Source organism: Stigmatopora nigra, chromosome 21 (genome assembly GCF_051989575.1).
Source record: "Stigmatopora nigra isolate UIUO_SnigA chromosome 21, RoL_Snig_1.1, whole genome shotgun sequence".
Taxonomy (NCBI): domain Eukaryota; kingdom Metazoa; phylum Chordata; class Actinopteri; order Syngnathiformes; family Syngnathidae; genus Stigmatopora; species Stigmatopora nigra.
The window spans coordinates 757501-776125 of record NC_135528.1 but is presented as its reverse complement, the minus strand read 5'-3'; the positions used below and the strand labels follow the sequence as shown (position 1 = coordinate 776125).

Sequence of the window (18625 nt, the reverse complement as noted above, 5' to 3'; positions counted from 1 at the left end):
GTACCACTCTCAACTTTGGGTGTTTTTGAAAATGTTTTTAGTTTGTTTTTATATTCATACATTTTGGGCCCATTGCTATTGTATGACCATTGTGCAACCTAATGCTCTTTTATCTCGCTATCTCTCTAGTGATGAAGTAGAAATGTATTGTTTAGTTTCATATTATTCTTATACGGTTGCTTGAAAAAAGTAAATGCTTTGCTCCCGAGAACTTTAGGTCAACTAAACACCAAACGCCTTGGACCTTCGACTTCTTGAAGTGGAATAAACAAAGAGGATTCAAAACACCCTGGGCTGCACATGACTTTCAAACCTTCATTTGTTTAGACTATATTGACGTTTCACTTCTGTTTCCCACCCCTCCTTTAAGAGTTAAGACGTCTACTGTAACGTGTCAGTTAGACAATGAAATGCTCAAGCTCCACCAAAAGAAGATCCCCCAGCAGACACTTTTTGAGAGCTTCATACTGAGCTTTCAATAACCAAGGCAAAGCGGCTAATGATGTTTAACATAGGAAAATACAGCGATTTTTTTGTTTTTTACAATAAAACCGTAAAAACCCTCGCTACTATGCCACTCTTGCTACTATGCCACTCTCGCTACTATGCCACTTTTGCTCAGTCCCGACTTCTCGTTTTGCCCTTGGCCCACGCCTCTTGTACTTTCGCCTCGGATTCTGTTACAGACCCCACGGCCTATAACCTCTACACCACGTTTCATGCCTGGACGATTCGCCGAAAGACGTTTCGCCGACAGACAGTTTGCCGAATGGACGATTCACCGAACGGGCGTTTCGATGAACGGACGTTTCGCCAAACGGGATTCTACTTCCTGATTGTGTGTATATTTTTCAACCTCGGCACAAAAAAACAACACAATGAGAAACTTCCCCACTTTTATGTGTTTAATAAAATTATAAATTAAACACTAATTTTTTCGACGATACGCCCATTCGGCGAACTGTCCGTCTGCGAAACATACGTCGGCGAATTGTCCGACTACCCCACGTTCAAAAACCTGCCCAATTCACGGCTCTGGCCCCTTTGCCTCAAATTCTGTTACGAACCCAACAGCTCTCGACTTCCACGCCATATTCACCAACCTCCCCGGTTGACACCTTTAGTACCTTCACCCAGGCTTTTTGCACATGTGGCTTACTAATAAAGATATACTACTGTCACTCTAACTATACCTTAAGGATTGCCTGCTTCGGGGTCTCTGTCCTAAATCATAATAATGAAAGTCACAGATTGCGTAATTTCATAATTTTAAAAAAACATCCAGAAAGTCTTCACGGGTCATGTGATTGCCCAGCTTCACAATGTTTGTTTGTTGTACGATAGAAACATTATTAAAAGTCGTCAAAAGAAATCATCTTTGGATAGTTTTAAAAAAAAATGTTTGTCAACCAGCAATGCAGAAGGGGAAGTTAAATCCAAGTAGGTAAGAACCAGTAGCAACTTATAAAATTACAATCCAAAGAAATCAAAAACGTTAATGTTGTTAGATAGCCGCCTTGTGTTGTAGAGGTTCACTCGCCTGACTTTGGTGAGGGCGGGCGCGGGCTCGATTCCCGTTGGTGGGGGTATGATTGAGAGTGCATATGGTCGTTTGTCCCTCTGTGTGCCCTGGGGCTGAATGGCAACCAGTCTAGGGTGTAGTTTGCCTTTCGCCCGAAGTCAGCTGGGTTAGGCTCCAGCATGAATGAATAATGCTGTTGTTAGAATTCTTAATGAAGTGTTTATTAGATGTGTGTTCATGTGTTCATGCAGTCTCTCTAATATGTCGCCTACTGTTAGCTTTCTCTTTTTCCCCTGTGTTTCAACATGGGTAGAACAGTGGTACCTCGACATACAAGCACCTCGACATACAATCTTTTCGAGATACGAGTAAAATTTCAAGCAAATAATAATTGAGATACGAGATAGCCAGGTGGCTAAGACATGAAAGGCTGTTTATGATTTTAGCGCGTCCTTTTTGACGCATCTCTTTTGTGTATAACAAGATATCTACGAGCACTGGGCGGAGCATTTTTTCAGTGTTTTTTCCGTCACTCAGGGCGAATGGCAGAGCGATCACTGATACGAGGAGTATATACTACATCTCGTTGACTACTCATAAGAACATCAGGGGCACTGGCTCTTTCCCCACAACTCCCTCGTGTAATCTCTCTGGTCGCAACTCCCACTTTGTAATGTCTCTGCGAGCATTGGGCGGAGCGTTCCAATATTTTGGTGTTTTTTTTAAATCCCCTTAGCTTGTTAGCTGCCGTTGGCGGAGCAATCACTAATACAAGACTACTTCTCGTTGGCAAGTGGTCGTGCGTTATCCTATTGTGAGGACATAGGTGTGCATGATTTTTGGAATATTTTGAAGGGACTACAAATGCAAACAGCCTGCTTTATCCACAACGCACTCGTAAACAAACAAACAAATTTAAATGAACTTGGATTAATATCTAGTAGTGGGGGACCGTCAGGGCCTTCAAGGCCTTCTCTGCTGACCTAAGAAATATCTGAATTATATATTATATTTTGTCCATCAATACTTATTAAATAATTTCAAATTGACTGTTAGCTTACTTTCAATGCTTTTCCCCTTGGTTTCACTGCATCCAATCGTGTGTTTTCATTTTGAAGCATTTAAAAAATCACATTTCAGCAATTATTGGTTGCCAGGGTCAGAAATCTGCCTCAAGGCCTTCACAATCAGTTCTGGGGGCTCTGCTGCATTAAACAAGCGTCGGTGAGACTGTTGCTTCAACCAACCAGATTTCGAGTCGGCAACACCACAATGCCTTGTCGCAAGCGTAGGGATACATCATTGCCTTCTCGCAGGCGTAGGGATATGTCATCGCTTTCACCAACTTTGATTAGGCGGGCCAAAGCTACCAAACTATCTGGAGCGAGCTGCTCAAGCAAATATATTGTTGTGTTGATTTAAAGCCATTTTCAAGACAGGCTTTTCAAGAGAAAAAAAAAGCTGGACATCATTAAGAAAGGTCGGACCAAACAAACTCCAAAACAAGCAAATCTGATCAAATGGTGATAGAAATGAAGGAAGAAAGAAAGGGGGATGGATATTGTGTACAGTTAAAAATGATTTTTGGTGAGTAAAATATTGCTATATTCCTAAATAATATTTTAATTGTATGAGGTTATTATTGATTATTTTTTATGTGTCGCACCTGTAGATGCAGTAGAGGTTTTATAGCCATAAAATAGTTTTTGAGGGTTGGATTGAAGGCGCCGCTAGAAAATCCACGGAATGCCGCTGATATGTACACACACTCAAACATATGTTTAATGAAACTTTACACAGAACTGAATTCTAATTTTGTTTTAATTTTTTTCCCATTCATTCTGGCTAGGTTAGTTGTTTGCCACGCCTCCACCCTCACGTTCGCTCCCGATGGGCTGTTTGCTGTTGTTTTCCCTTCAAAATATTCCGAAAATGATGCACACAGATGTCCTCACAATAGGATAACACATGACCTCTTGAATTAGCAATCGCTCCGCCACTGGGAGCTAATATGCTAAGGGGCGGGGGATAAGGAAATGCAACAGCCTACCCACGTACTGATTGTGCGTATTGAAGTCTTATTCCGAGAAAAGGTGCCATTGGCTATCGGTGTTGTCTGCACGAGTACACTACATAACCCAGAAAGCCCTCTTTTTGCCCGCGCATGCGCGTTGTGTTTCCTTGTCCATGTGTAGGCGACAGAAACAGTTCAGTGCTCGTAGATATCTGTTACACAAGAAAGAGATGCAGCAAAAAAGAGAGTGCGCTACAATATAACAAGCCTCCCATGTCATGGCCACCTGGCTTGGTCGCATCTCGAATTTTTTATCGTAACGCCGCCAAATGATTTGATCGAAATTTTAGTCATACCACGAGCATGTCGTACCACGAGCATGTTGTAGCACGAGCATGTCATACCACGAGCATGTCGTACCACGAGCATGTCGTACCACGAGCATGTCGTACCACGAGCATGTCGTACCACGAGCATGTCGTAGCACGAGCATGTCGTACCACGAGCATGTCGTACCACGAGCATGTCGTACCACGAGCATGTCGTACCACGAGCATGTCGTACCACGAGCATGTCGTACCACGAGCATGTCGTACCACGAGCATGTCGTACCACGAGCATGTCGTACCACGAGCATGTCGTACCACGAGCATGTCGTACCACGAGCATGTCGTACCACGAGCATGTCGTACCACGAGCATGTCGTACCACGGGCATGTCGTATCACGGGCATGTCATACGACAGGCTGATCGTAGGTCGAGGTACCACTGAAATGTAATGATCTCATTTGTGGGCGAAATTGGGAAATTTAAATTCATTTTAAACAGATTATGTGGTAGGTCAGTGAAGACTGTGTAACAAATTAAAGGATTTACATATAAAGTACTGCTCTATTTAGGACATTTTCAAATCATGAAAAAAGTTCTGGAACCAATTTATTTCTTAAGAAGAGGTGTGACTGTACTTGATTTCCTGTGCTTATAATGAATTCTGTGTTCCCTGGTTTCAACGTCTAAGAGTAGGGAGGGCAAGGGGTGAGGTTAGGGCTGGGTGGAGGTATGACTGTATTTCTTTAATACAAAGTTATTTATCATTTACTGGCTATAGAAAAATTGGCATTATTTTTACTGGTCTAAAAAAACATTCGGCATCGGATCTGAATCGGTGACGAATATTGTAGGAAAAATTGGATTGGATCTGCAGTACAAAAAGTCGGCATTGGGACATCCCTTATCTCAACTACCTTCCAAGACTGCAAGTCACTGAGTTATTTATAATTCCGATGCAACAAAAACTATATTCTGACCAGGTATCGAGGATCATTAGGGTGAACAGCTACAGCCACATCTCCCGGGATAGTCTCTGGACGAGTTGTAGACACCATTATCTCTCCATCTGAATTTTTAAAACAGACAAAACAGAGAAAAACAGTAATCCCTCGAATATCGGGGTTATTGTAGACCAGACATGACCACAATAATCGAAAAATCTCGAAGGGGGGTAACTCCTATTATAACTACCTTTTTTTCTCCAGTGCTTAGTCCTAGCAGCAAGAGTAGCTTGCGGTTACAAGTTTCAGTGTGGATTTTGACATTTTTATTAACTTTTATACAAAAAAATAATAATAATTTGGGGGAATAATGGAATAATTAATAGCAGAAAAAAATCGTGGAGAAGTGAATTTGCAGTAAGTGAAGTCGCGATAATCGAGGGAAGACTGTAGTATGCCTAGCATCTAAAAGATAGCAAGATGAAGAGTAAAATACAGTAATGCCTTGACATAGGAGTGCCCTGACATTCGAGGAATTTGAGATTTCGAGCAAATACTTGCCTGTAATACCAGACAAATTTTGATATAAGGGCATACGGGACAGCCAGTCTTTTTCACATCTTCTTCGTGCAAATATAAGTATATAAGTCTTTTTTTTCACTATTCAGTGGAGAATCAAGGGAAACACATTCAGGCAAGCCGGTTCAATGAAGGTTAGTGTGAAAAAAACAGGCATATTATGACGATCGATAGTAAACACGAAATTATCCGAAAACATGTATGCGAGACTGAGCTGGCTCGCCAATACGTATTTAGAAGCAGGAAGTTCGCCTCGAAAGCAGTGGTGAATTCGCCTCTTTGCCTTAGTTATTGAAATTTAAATTTAGCGTAACGTAGGATTAAAACTTTTTAAGTTCATTAGAGTTAGATATAAAGATTATATGTTCCGAATGCATCCGTCAAGTCTCTCTCTGTCTCTCTCTCTCACTCGCTCGCGCTCTCTCTCGCTCGCGCCCTCTCTCTCGCTCGTGCTCTCTCATATGTAGATCATTTTGTTAAAATATAGTTTTACTGACTCGGGCGTTAAACTTCGACTTTGAAAAACATTTATACTACAACATTTTTGCATCAACTATGCGGTAAAAAAAGTTCTAATCACTGGAAGAGTAAAATAATTACCTAGGACTCTCAGCAAATGGATAAAAAAGAAGGTATTCTTGCCTCAGGACTCTTACTTACCTTGACCATCTAAAGGGTATGCAAAGGTGAGCATGGTTCCAAACTCCACTTTTTGTTCATAACCAGGTATTGAAAGCAATGTTTTCCCAGATAGTTCCTTTGAATCAACCTGACCAAAAATACAAACATTCAAACATATCTTACATCATCTTAGCGATATTTGGCGTTTTATTGAAGAAACAGTAACTTGACAAACAAAAAAAATGCAGGAGGTTTCAAAGCTATCTTCTGGTATTTAAATGAAACAATTTGTGGCCATCAAACTGGAACAGGACATGTAAAACTTTGATAAGCAACCATCAAGTACCAAAAAGGTTGTTCGCAGTTTCAGTTGAAAATTGTCGCGCACAGGTGATCATTTTCAAGATTTTCCTTTATATATCATTGGTTTCTTTAGATCAGCAATTTCAGTTAAATATACCATATTAAAGACAAAAAGTGATAGTTGTGAAGTAAAATTAAGTTTGTAGGATTTAGAGAATATAATTACTTAAGATAAGCAGTAAGGTGCATATATTTGGGCACCCCAACAGAAAAATAACCTCAATATTTAGTAGATCTTCCTTTTGCAGAAATAACAGTCACTAAACTAGGGGTCTCCCTGTCTCCCCCCACGATTGTGATCAAGCTCCTGTACAGCTGATTAGTTGATCATTTGATTCTGGTGTCGTAGAGGAGGGTGATATGGGAAATAGGCTTGAGGGCCGGAGTTGGAGACCCCTGCACTAAACATTTCCTTTAGCTTCCAATGATGGTCTGCATTCTGGTTGAAGGGGGTTAGGGTTTTTGACCATTCTTCTTTATAAAACATCTCCAGATCATTCAGTTTTAATGGTTTCGGAACATGGAGAGCAATCTTTGTGTTCAGGTCATTTGACAGTTGTTTTGAGACTCTCATGTTGCCACTCTTCAGAGAAGATGCCAAGAGATGACGCTGTCACGCGCCTGCCGGCGGCAGTAGCTCGGTCCGCAAAAAGAAGCTTGACCCCCAGAATTCATTACCAGAGAGGCGAATCAATCAATCAATCAATCAGTAGCTCGGTCCATTCTTATTTGTTTTTTGTGTTTTACAGCTTTTCAATCGTTTTTATTACATTTTAATATTTCTTATACATTCCCCTTTACTTGACTTTGTACTTTATACGTTTTACTTTAATGTTTTTACAACTTTCTTTGCTCTTCCTTCTGCTACTTCTTATTTGGAATTATTCAGCCATGCCTACGCTGTCATACACATGGGACTAGCTGTGAACAATGCGCAGCAGAAGGAGCAACACCTCAATCCCGCTGGAAATTCAGAGCTGAACAAAAGTGCCGGGAGAAGAAGTGATGCTTCAGACCAACCAATCCAGTATGGGATAAGATGGAAGAGCTGTAGGCGCTTACCAAGCCAGAAAAGCAGTCGAGGGGTTATACGCTGCTACTGTTGATTCTTTAGCTCCAGACTACCGAGTAACTGTGCGGATAAGCTTGGAAGAGTGACTCTGCATATTTTCAAACTCAGTCAAAGTCTGCAGAAGTTCCCCACCTTGTGGACGCCCTGTGTGTGGCTCCATTTTATTTACCTAGGTCTACAATGTCTTCTGTGTCTGTGCTTGCTACTGTCTTGCTCCTGCAACCATGTGGAAGACTTCCTGTGTGTGGTTCAAGTTTTACCAATTATTTGTAAAATTGTTGTTTTTTTGTTTGTTTTACCAATTACCATTTTATCAAATCCAATCCAAAGAGGAGAACAACTCGCAACTGGCAATCTTAAATACACTTTGTCATGATTGGCTTTACCCGTCTATGTAGGTCAAGGGTCAATGATATTATCCAACAAATTTCGATGTTCAACAATTTCTGCTTAGGGTATTAAAATGAATAAAATGAGGGTGCCCAAATTTATGCACCTTCCTGATTTTGTTTGAGCAATTATTGCACTTTCTGTAAATCCTATAAACTTAATTTCACTTCTTAAATATCATTGTGCTAGATGATATATTTAACTGAAATTGCTGTTCCTAACCAATTATTTCCAAACTTTAACTTCCGAACCTTTTAATAGGACTCACATAAAGTATCTTTGTTTCGAGCTATGTTGCAGAGTAATTTGTCAGTGTTGTTAAATGTTTTCCTCACAGGCAACGGTGGGTATATATTTTTATGGACGATATTTTATCACCTCTATGTCTGAAATGGCGGACTCCAAAGCACAGCTCCAATTGACAAGCCCCTCTGAACGATATATCAGACCAGCATCACACAAGCGGACAAAGGCCTGAGTCACTGCTTTACTGAAATTCTGAAATAAAACAAATGGAAACACATTCATTTACAAAGGTATATAGTATAATTTTTATAATTAGGAATACGTATAACTATAGAAGGAAGTGAAAATAATAATAAATCATAATTTAAACCAATACAATGGAATATTTTCCTTAAAATAGCATTGAATATTCAATGCAACATGATTTTTTTTTTTTTTAAATGGCACCATCAGACATAAGATTTGATTGAATAACATTACTTTTGCATTCCATTCCAAATGCACATCCAGTCACGCCAAAAACCAACCTATTTGGTAAATGAATTGTCATTATTGTTAAAATCTACATCAAGTTTACTTGATTAACTATGTTTTATCCAGAACATTTTCAAGCAGGCCAAAGTGAAAATTGCCACAAGGTTCAAGGAAGAGCGACGAACTAAGAGACGTCCCACTAGGAACACCAGGGTACATTCCCTGGGTCTCACCACCGACGGCTGAGTTTAACATCATTTCCTCCAAGCTCAACGAAGTTAGGCAAGCAGTGAAGAAGGCAAGGTCCTAATCAGCACATTGCCCTAATGGAGTCCCCTACATGTTATATAAAAACTGCCAGGTATTAGAGCTACTCTGGAACCTAATGAGAACTATCTGGAATAAGCAACTCATTCCATCGGAATTCAAGAGAAATAGGCCAATTAAGAAGAATCGCCCTGCGGAACGTAGAAGAAATCTTCTTCATGGTGTTAGCGAAAAGGATGTCTCCTTACCTTCTGGACAATGGTTATATCGATACAAACTGCCAAAAAGCAGGAATCCTGGGCTTTCCAGGGTTCGTATAGAATTCTGCCATGATATGGGACCAGATCCAGAAGGCTGATGGGTGATGCGATGTATCCATAACGGCAGAATGCCAAATTACGAGTCCCAAATTATCACTTATTTGGGTCTTTTGCCGAGAAAACACACCTTATGGAGAAGCACTACCAATTTCATCATACGCAGTTTCTGGGTATGATGACAATTAGGCTTTGGTTGTTGATGATGACGACAAAGCCTATGTCCGATTATTATTAAACAACAACCTTTATAGTCGGGGAAGAAAGAATCCCCCTCCTCTCTGAGCAACCCATCAAATGTCTATTGAGGGGTACACCACAGAGCTGTCTGATAAGCAGATGGAGAGGACCACCATGAGACAATTTAGTGATGGGCTGTCAAGGATGGACCAGAGTCAACTCCCCGGAGAGTTCAAGGTCTGATACCAGTTCATCCTCTACAGAAGGGTAATGTGGACCTTGAAAATTAGCAAGATCTCCTCATCCACTGTGAGCAAGATGGATCGAAAAGCCAATTCATTCATCAGAAAGTGGCTAAGGTGCTTTTCTGAAACAGGTCTGTTTGAAATGAATGCACTGCAACTGCCACTGCATTCTATCAGTCTGTGCTACAGGCAAGAGAAGTCTAGGCTGGTTCTCGAGCTAAGAGTCCACTGACCAGTCAGTAAGGAACGCCAACATCAAGGATCCTACTGGCCGAAGGTGAAACACCCAGGCTGAGGTCTACCAAGCCATCAATAGACTGCAGCATCAGGAGATCATCAGCAGAGTTCAGGCAAGAAGAGCAGGACTAGGATGAGGAGAAGCCCCACGATTCTGGTCCAGAGCTAACCATAAGGAGAAGAATGAGATGGATGGTGTTGGCCGAGATGGGGATGGGGGAAGAGTGCTACAAGATGAAGGACGTGTCGCAGGGCCGACAAGGAAGCTGGGCAACCTGGGAGGGAGTTGTCAACCGAAACATCAGTTGGTCCGACCTATGAAAGATCCCCCAGGCAAGGATCAGCTTCCTAATTCGCACAACTGACAATATAATTCCCTCTCCTTTTAACCTCCAGCAATGGTTCGAGAATTAGGTATGCTGCACACTTGCGATGCTCCCAACGCTAGCCTCCAGCACATCTTGCAGAGATCCACGCCAACTTCATCATGGAAGGGAGAATAGAGATACAGCAGGCCAATACAGACACTGAAGCCCTTATCCCATGGTCAGGAGTTGGACATGAGGGTTGACCTCAACAGACAGCTCCAATTCCCCACGGAGATCATTACCAAATCACTCCGCCCAGACATTGTGGTATGGTCTTCCAAGGCAAGAGCAGTGCACCTCATAGAACTAACAGTAACTTTGAGGGGGAAATTGAGGCTGCCTTCGAGCGCAAGAAGGCCAAATACTTGGAGCTGGCAGCTGAATGCCTGGAAATTGGCTGTAAGTACACCTTCTACCCAGTCGAGGTTGGCTGCCGAGGCTACGTTGGGCTGTCAACAACATGTTTCCTGGGGGACGCAGGGGTGACTGGAGGCAACCTGAGGAAGGCCATAAAAATGCTGGCAGAAGAAGTAGAAAAGGCAGCTTTTGTTGGCTCTGGCTTAGGAGGAAGGACAGGAGCTGGGGTAACAAAAGCTAGCCCCAACAACGGCTGCAGGTGACAACATCTCTCAGCTGCAGGGGGCCACAGGGAGACGTGTCTGTCACTGCTTCGCCACCAGGAAATATTTCAGGATTAAAGGAGTGAAACATCAATGAACGATGGTTCCTGGCTGATGACCCTGCAGCAGCTGACCCGTGGGCACTCGAGGAGGTGCAACAGGCAGCAATGCCAAGCAGGAAAAAACACCTATCTGTACATCAACTTATAATGTATTGGGTTTTTTTTTTTTTACTCAAGATAGAAATTTAATCTTTCTCATCCTATCGAGGTATACTTTGCATTCATGAAGACATAGAACACAATGTTTTGTGGTGTTTTAAGGGGATGTCTTTTGAAAAATGGCTCAAAGACTATTGGGAATTTGTAATCCTAGTATATTTCAAATACCATTTTAAAAGATTATTTAATTTAAATAAAATGTAATGAAGAAAATGTGGTAGTGAGTTCGAACATTGATCATTGATACATTTGGACACATCACCCTACCCTAAGACTTCTGTTTCCTTGTAAGCCACAGCCATGTGCTCTCTCTGCCGCATTGATGATGAAGTGGATGTCTCTCCTCTTCCTCTTTCCCTTGATACCTAAAATATGTGCCCTGGCCTACGTTTGGGCTGCAAATCGCCTACATTAAATCTCCACCGAGGTGCATCTTGCTCCACACCCAGCTTCTTGACAATCACTATAAGACCTGCGTACTTGGTGGGTTTCCTTTCAAAGGTGTCCTCTGATTTATCTTCCCATCTACTATCATCTCCAGTAATACAACTTGCTTAGTGGAATCTGAGATCTGGACAATGAAGGTCACAGTGTTTATCCGGTGTTGCTCGGGAAATATAGTTGACAACTGAGGTCCACGTGCAGCTGCCAGTCTCTTACAGAGTCCAAGATTTCTGCCGCTTTGGTCCTGGCCGGGGTTTCCGGCTCCCCAGCCTTGACGAAGGAAATGTTTCTCTCAAGGGGGCTCGGCCCTATTTTGGCCTCCCAACTCCACTGCTGATGACTTTACAAATTGTTTTCAGGTACCGCCCCTCTCCAAGTGCACTTGTGCAGCAGCTGAGGATATGCTTTGAAATTCCTTGCTTGGAACACAGGAGACAAGCTGGTGTTTCTGCTAAGCCTGACATGTGCAGATTTGATGGGCTTGGGAGCATGTCATACACTGCCTGGACAATGATCTTTATTGCTGAGATTCGGCACTTCAAAGCTCCCTTTATGTCACTTTACTTTCCATTGTGTTTACCCATCTTGTCCAAACTCCCTGTTGTTTCATCCCCACAGCCTTGCAAGATCTTATCTCCTCCTTTACCGCTCTTACCTTAGCGAGCACCAGGCTCCGTCTCTCCTTTACCTTGGTGTTCAGTTGCGGTGTTCAGAAGGATCCTAGCCCTGGATGGCCCCATGTGACCACTTCTACCAAGTTCCCGTGACGGAGCCTGGCTTTGGCTTCTTGGACAGCTTCCTCTGCGCTCCACTTCCTTCCCGTCTTTACTGCACTGGACATGTTTGGGTGTCTCGAGTCCCTGTACTTTTCTTGTGCAGACCTTCCTCTCAAGGGTCTCAACTGCCAAGATTGGGAAGGTGTAGGTGAGGAGTGGCCGTAAGATCCCGGGGGGAATGCCCGTAGACCCAGGCTTTGCACTTACCCGGAGGTCCCACTTGTCCACAGTTTGCAGCCACCCCTCCAACTAAGTGCAGGTGGACTGAAGTGATGATGCAGCATTTAGCCAGCAGTCAAAGATTTTGTCCAGGCTCTTGACAAGCTTCTTCATTAAGGTGGGGGATGGCTTTGCCTGAGATTCTAAACTGAAACTTGTTCCCAACCTTGCCTTTACTGAACATCGATGATCGTGATTTGGCTGGTTCAAAATTCATTTGGGTCCGCTTTACCAGCTTCTCAAGACCCTTCAAAATTCACCGACTTCTCGGAACTGATTCTCTTCGGACTGGGAGGTCATCCATGAATGCCCTGATAAGTGGCTGGCGTTATCCGGATCTCATGTGTGGCCCTCTGGGCTCTGGCTCAGATTTGATCAGCATGTTCATGGTCAGGAAAAACAGCATCACAGAGAATGTACACCCTGTGATTATGGCAACTCTACCTTGTGCCAAGATGATACTGATGCTCCCGGGGTTGTTGTTGTCCTCAGCTATGAGGTCTGTACATCTACTGTGATATCTCATCAAAGTGTACTGGACAAGTTTGCGAGGAATGGAACGGTATGCAATCTCCAGGCTGAGACATAGTTCCGATAGTTTGCTTTTGTTCTTCCTGGCCTCCTAGATTAGCTGTACCCCATATTGCCTGGCATCTCTGGAATACCACCCTTCACATCTATCGATATGGGTGTTCTTTAGCAAGTTGGTGCTCAGCCGTTTGGAAATAATACCAAAGACCTTGGCCTCGACACTCAATAGGGGTATGATACGGAACTGTACTTGATGGGTAACGTTATCCTCCTTTGGGATCCACGCCCCTTCCGCCATTTGTCACTGCTCTGGGATCTTCCCCCTTCCAGGGAACAGTTGGAGGATTTAACAAAAAGGCTGTAGGAGTTTGGGACAGTTCTATACAATTTGTACGAAGTGCCTCCAGGTCCTGGAGCTGCTTTCTAGACAACCTCACTGACCTCCTTCAGCGGCATATCAGACATGTTGAACTATACATTTGGTTCTGGAGGGTCTATGATGATGTTGCACTCTCCCATCTTCTGCTCCCTCTTGGGGTCGCAGTAGGATTGTGTGAAATGTTTATTTCTTCCTGGGAGGCCATTTTTCATGGTGTGCTTAGGATACTCATCTTCCTTCCCCTCTCAGGCACCACTCAAAAGAAACAGATTGGGGTGCCATCCTTTCTGCGCAATAAACTGAGAGAATTAACTTTATATCACAGCACTCCACCGTATTGGATATTCTGACTCAAAATGGGTTTAGTCCACCAACATCAGTCTCTTTATGCTTTGTAATATAAAATAAATAGATCAGAAACTAGAAATTTTTATATGAATTTAGGTAGGAAATGTTTTTTTTTAATTTAGAATAATTTTAATGTCTTACTTTATCCATGGTAAAACAGGCTCTACTCCAGTCTAAGGATGCGCCAAGTTTTCTCAGCTGTTGATATATCTCATCTCCTTTCCTAACACAAAAACAGAGTGCCAAAATGAATTTTGAAACGACCTTACATTAGATGTTATCTAAGAGATAAAAATAAAGACTCACTCATTTTTCCAATTCCAAACCTCCTGTAAAAACTCTTCTCGGGTCATGTCTTGCCTGTGCTTCCCTTTTTCTCGAAGGAGCATCCTCTCCACTATGCTCTATTTCAAAAAGATGAGTTTATGAATATGCAGTGTTTCAGTCCCCCAAAAATGGAAGACAACATTTCATAGTTCTCACAGCAGTCTTTAATCATGAGCATCCTCTTTGCTGCATGTGTGCCAGTGCGCAGAATAAAATCCAACCTTAATTGAACTGGATAACTTTATTCATCCTTTATTTGGGAAATGTTGTTGTCACAGTAGCAAGGATGCAGAAATAGGAAAGGCATTTTAGACATAACAAGACATTATAAGATGGCACCGTCACACGGAAGCCAGTGGCAGTACCTCTCTCCACCCTTATTTGTTTTTTGTGTTTTACAGCCATTCCATCTTTTTTAATTACATTTCTTAATGCATTCCTTTTACTTTACTTTGTACTTTATACTTTTTACTTTAATGTTTTTACAACTTTCTTTTTTTGTTAGCCTGGCTTCTTTCTGTTACTTTTTTTTGGAACCATTCAGCCATGCCTATGCTGTCACACACATGGGACTAGCTAATACAATATGCAGCAGAAGAAGCAACACCTCGGTGCCGGCGGAGATTCGGAGCTGGACAAAAGTACCGGGAGAAGAGGCAACACTTCTGACCAAGCATTTCATCATGGGATAAGATGGAAGAGCTTTCGGCGTTTACCAGCAATAGAGTCGAGGGGCTCTACTCTGCTACAGTTGTCTTTAGCTCCAGACTGCTTAGGAAGAGTGACTCTGCCAATTCTCTACTTCGGTCACAGTCCGCAGAAGTTCCCTATCTTGTGGAAGACTTCCTGTGTGTGGTTCCAGTTTTTGTCCAATTTTACAACGTCTTTTTGAGTCAGTGACTGTTTTACCTACCGCAATCAAGATGACGCCGTTCAAGCGGCAGCCGGCGGCGGAAGGTCCATCCACTCTTGCTCGTTTTGTGTTTCTGCTGCTTTTATGTCTTAATGATTTGATGATTCTTAATGATTCCATTTACTTTAATTTGCTTTGTACTTTGTGCTTTTGCTTTGCTGTTCTGTCTAATCACCCTCTTGCTACTGCCACAATGAAATTTCCCAAATACGGGATGAATAAAGTTATCCATCCATTATCCATAAATAGATAGGCAATAAGTAAGTTAAGTAAATAAATGTTGTTCGTTTTGTGTTTTGCGGCTTTTATGTTTTAATGATTTGATGATTTTAATGATTGATGCTGTTTATTCTGTCTAATCACCCTCTTGCTACCTGCCACAATGTAATTTCCCGAATACGGGATGAATAAAGTTATCCAATCCTATCCAATCCTATCCAATCCAATCCAATCCAAATACAATATATGTATATATGTATATATATATATATGTATATATGTATATATGTATATGTGTATATATGTATATGTGTATATATGTATATGTGTATATATGTATATGTGTATATATGTATATGTGTATATATGTATATGTGTATATATGTATATGTGTATATATGTATATGTGTATATATGTATATGTGTATATATGTATATGTGTATATATGTATATGTGTATATATGTATATGTGTATATATGTATATGTGTATATATGTATATGTGTATATATGTATATGTGTATATATGTATATGTGTATATATGTATATGTGTATATATGTATATGTGTATATATGTATATGTGTATATATGTATATGTGTATATATGTATATGTGTATATATGTATATGTGTATATATGTATATGTGTATATATGTATATGTGTATATATGTATATGTGTATATATGTATATGTGTATATATGTATATGTGTATATATGTATATGTGTATATATGTATATGTGTATATATGTATATGTGTATATATGTATATGTGTATATATGTATATGTGTATATGTGTATATGTGTATATGTGTATATGTGTATATGTGTATATGTGTATATGTGTATATGTGTATATGTGTATATGTGTATATGTGTATGTGTATATGTGTATATGTGTATATGTGTATATGTGTATATGTGTATATGTGTATATGTGTATATGTGTATATATATATATATGTGTATATGTGTATGTGTATATGTGTATATATATATGTGTATATATATATATGTGTATATATATATATGTGTATATATATATGTGTATATATATATATATATATATATATATATATATATATATATATATATATATATATATATATATATATATATATATATATATATATATATATATATATATATATATATATATATATATATATATATATATATATATATATATATATATATATATATATATATATATATATATATATATATATATATATATTGGATAACTTTATTCATCCCGTAATCGGGAAATTTCTTTGTTGCAATAGGAAGAGGGTGAGGATGCAGGAATAGGAAAGGCATTATACACAAATGGGTACTTAATAGTAAGTTAGTAAATAAATACATGAATAAATATATAAATAGGTAACTGTGTTGGTGAGATATACATATACATACACATACATATATATACAAGCACATCTACACTGTATCCGAAATTCGGGAGGTCCTAACCCACAGCCTTTTTTGAGTTAAAGAGCCTGACGGCTGATGGGAGGAAGGATCTGCGGAAGCGCTCCTTCCTGCAATGAGGGTGTAGCAGTCTATTGCTGAAAGAGCTTTGGAGGGACTCCACAGACTCATGCAGGGGGTGGGAGGTGCTGTCCATGATGGACCTCATCCTGGTCAGCATCCTCCGCTCTCCCACTTCCTCCACAGAGTCCAAAGGACAGCCCAGAACAGAGCTGGCCCTCCTGATCAGCTTGTTCAGCCTGTTCCTGTCCCTCTCCGTGCTCCCACTTCCCCAACAGACCACTGCATAAAACACAGTAGATGCCACCACAGTGTCATAGAAGGTCCTCAACAGTGACCTGCACACACCAAAGGACCGTAGGCTCCTCAACAGGTAGAGGCGGCTCTGGCCCCTTCTGTACAGGGCATCTATGTTTGTGGACCAGTCTAGTCTACTGTTGAGGTGAACACCCAGATACTTCAAGTTGTCCACGATTTCAATGTCTTTACCCTGGATGTTCACCTGAGTGGTCTGTTGAGGTGTCCTCCGAAAGTCAACGACCATTTCCTTTGTCTTACTGGTGTTGATGTGCAGGTGGTTTTGCCTACACCAGTCGACAAAGGCTGTGATGACTCCCCTGTACTCCAGGTCGTGCCCGTCAGTCACTCCTCCAACAATGGCGGTGTCGTCGGAGAATTTCTGGAGGTGGCAGGTGTCTGTATTATGTTTAAAGTCTGACGTGTAGAGGGAGAAGAGGAGTGGGGAAAGCACTGTGCCTTGTGGGGCCCCCGTGCTGCAAGTTACCACATCAGACGTACAGTCCTGGAGTCTCACATATTGTGGTCTGTTGGTGAGGAAGTCGATGATCCATGCAGCTAGGTGGTTCCTTACTCCAGCCACCTCCAGTTTCCCTCTCAGAAGGACCGGCTGAATGGTGTTGAATGCGCTGGAGAGGTCAAAAAACATCATTCTCACCGTGCTTCCCGAGTTCTCCAGGTGTGAAAGAGACCTGTGCATCAGGTAGGTGGTAGCATCTTCCACACCAATGCCTGGACGATAGGCGAACTGCAGAGGGTCCAGCTCTGCATTCATCAGGGGGCTCAGGTGGTTGAGGATGATCCTCTCCAGTGTCTTGATCAGGTGAGAGGTTAGTGCTACCGGCCTGAAGTGGTTTGGCTCCCTGGCGTTCGCAGTCTTTGGGACTGGGACCACGCAGGAAGTTTTCCACAAGGTTGGGACCTTCTGCAGACTGAGGCTGAGGTTGAAAATATGCAGAATCACTGTGCCAAGCTGATCCGCACACTCTCTCAGTAGTCTGGAGCTGAGGCCGTCCGGACCGGTAGCCTTCCTTGCCTCGATCTTCTTTAGTTGTTTTGTCACCTGATCGACAGTGATGCAGAGACCGGTGGAAGAGGGGGAGGAAGAGGGGGAGGAAGAGGAGAACGAGGGGGTAGAGTTGCTTCTGGTCTGGGGGGTCAGGGGAGCAGGGGCAGGGCTGAATCTGTTAAAGAACTGATTCAGTTCGTTGGCCCACTCCCCGTCTCCGGACTCCGGGCCTCTCCCACTGTTGCCTCCATGGCCCGAGATGGTCCTCAAGCTCCTCCAGACCTCTTTGGTGTTGCCTCTTTGGAGTTGCTTCTCTAGCCTCCTCCTGTAGCTGGTCTTTCCCCTCCTTATCTCTCTCTTCAGCTCCTTCTGGACCGTTTTGAGACTCTCCTTCTCCCCAGACCTAAAAGCCCTCTTCTTCTTGTTCAGGAGGGCCCTTAGATCCCTGGTGACCCACGGCTTATTGTTGGAGTAACAACGGACCTTGAGTAACAACGGACCTTCTTGGAGGGTACGATGTTCTCCACACAGAAGTTGATGTAATCTGTGATGCAGTGGGTCAAGCTGTCGATGTCTTCCCCATGTGGTTTGCACAGCACCTCCCAGTCGGTTGTCTCAAAACAGTCCCTCAGTACCATGCTGGTCTCCTCGGTCCATCTTTG

General features: G+C 42.0%; 1 protein-coding gene across 2 annotated transcripts in view; it reads right to left on the bottom strand.

Annotated features, from left to right (window-relative positions):
• Positions 1–18625, bottom strand: part of vars2 (valyl-tRNA synthetase 2, mitochondrial) — a 46771-nt gene that overhangs the window by 21188 nt on the left and 6958 nt on the right. For both annotated transcript variants that reach the window (XM_077743412.1, XM_077743413.1), the window contains exons 6-10: positions 14011–14108; positions 13846–13927; positions 8211–8330; positions 6047–6155; positions 4844–4932 (exon numbers count right to left, since the gene is read on the bottom strand). In XM_077743412.1, coding sequence (XP_077599538.1) covers positions 4844–4932; positions 6047–6155; positions 8211–8330; positions 13846–13927; positions 14011–14108 — 498 coding nt within the window. The remainder of the gene's footprint in view (positions 1–4843; positions 4933–6046; positions 6156–8210; positions 8331–13845; positions 13928–14010; positions 14109–18625) is intronic.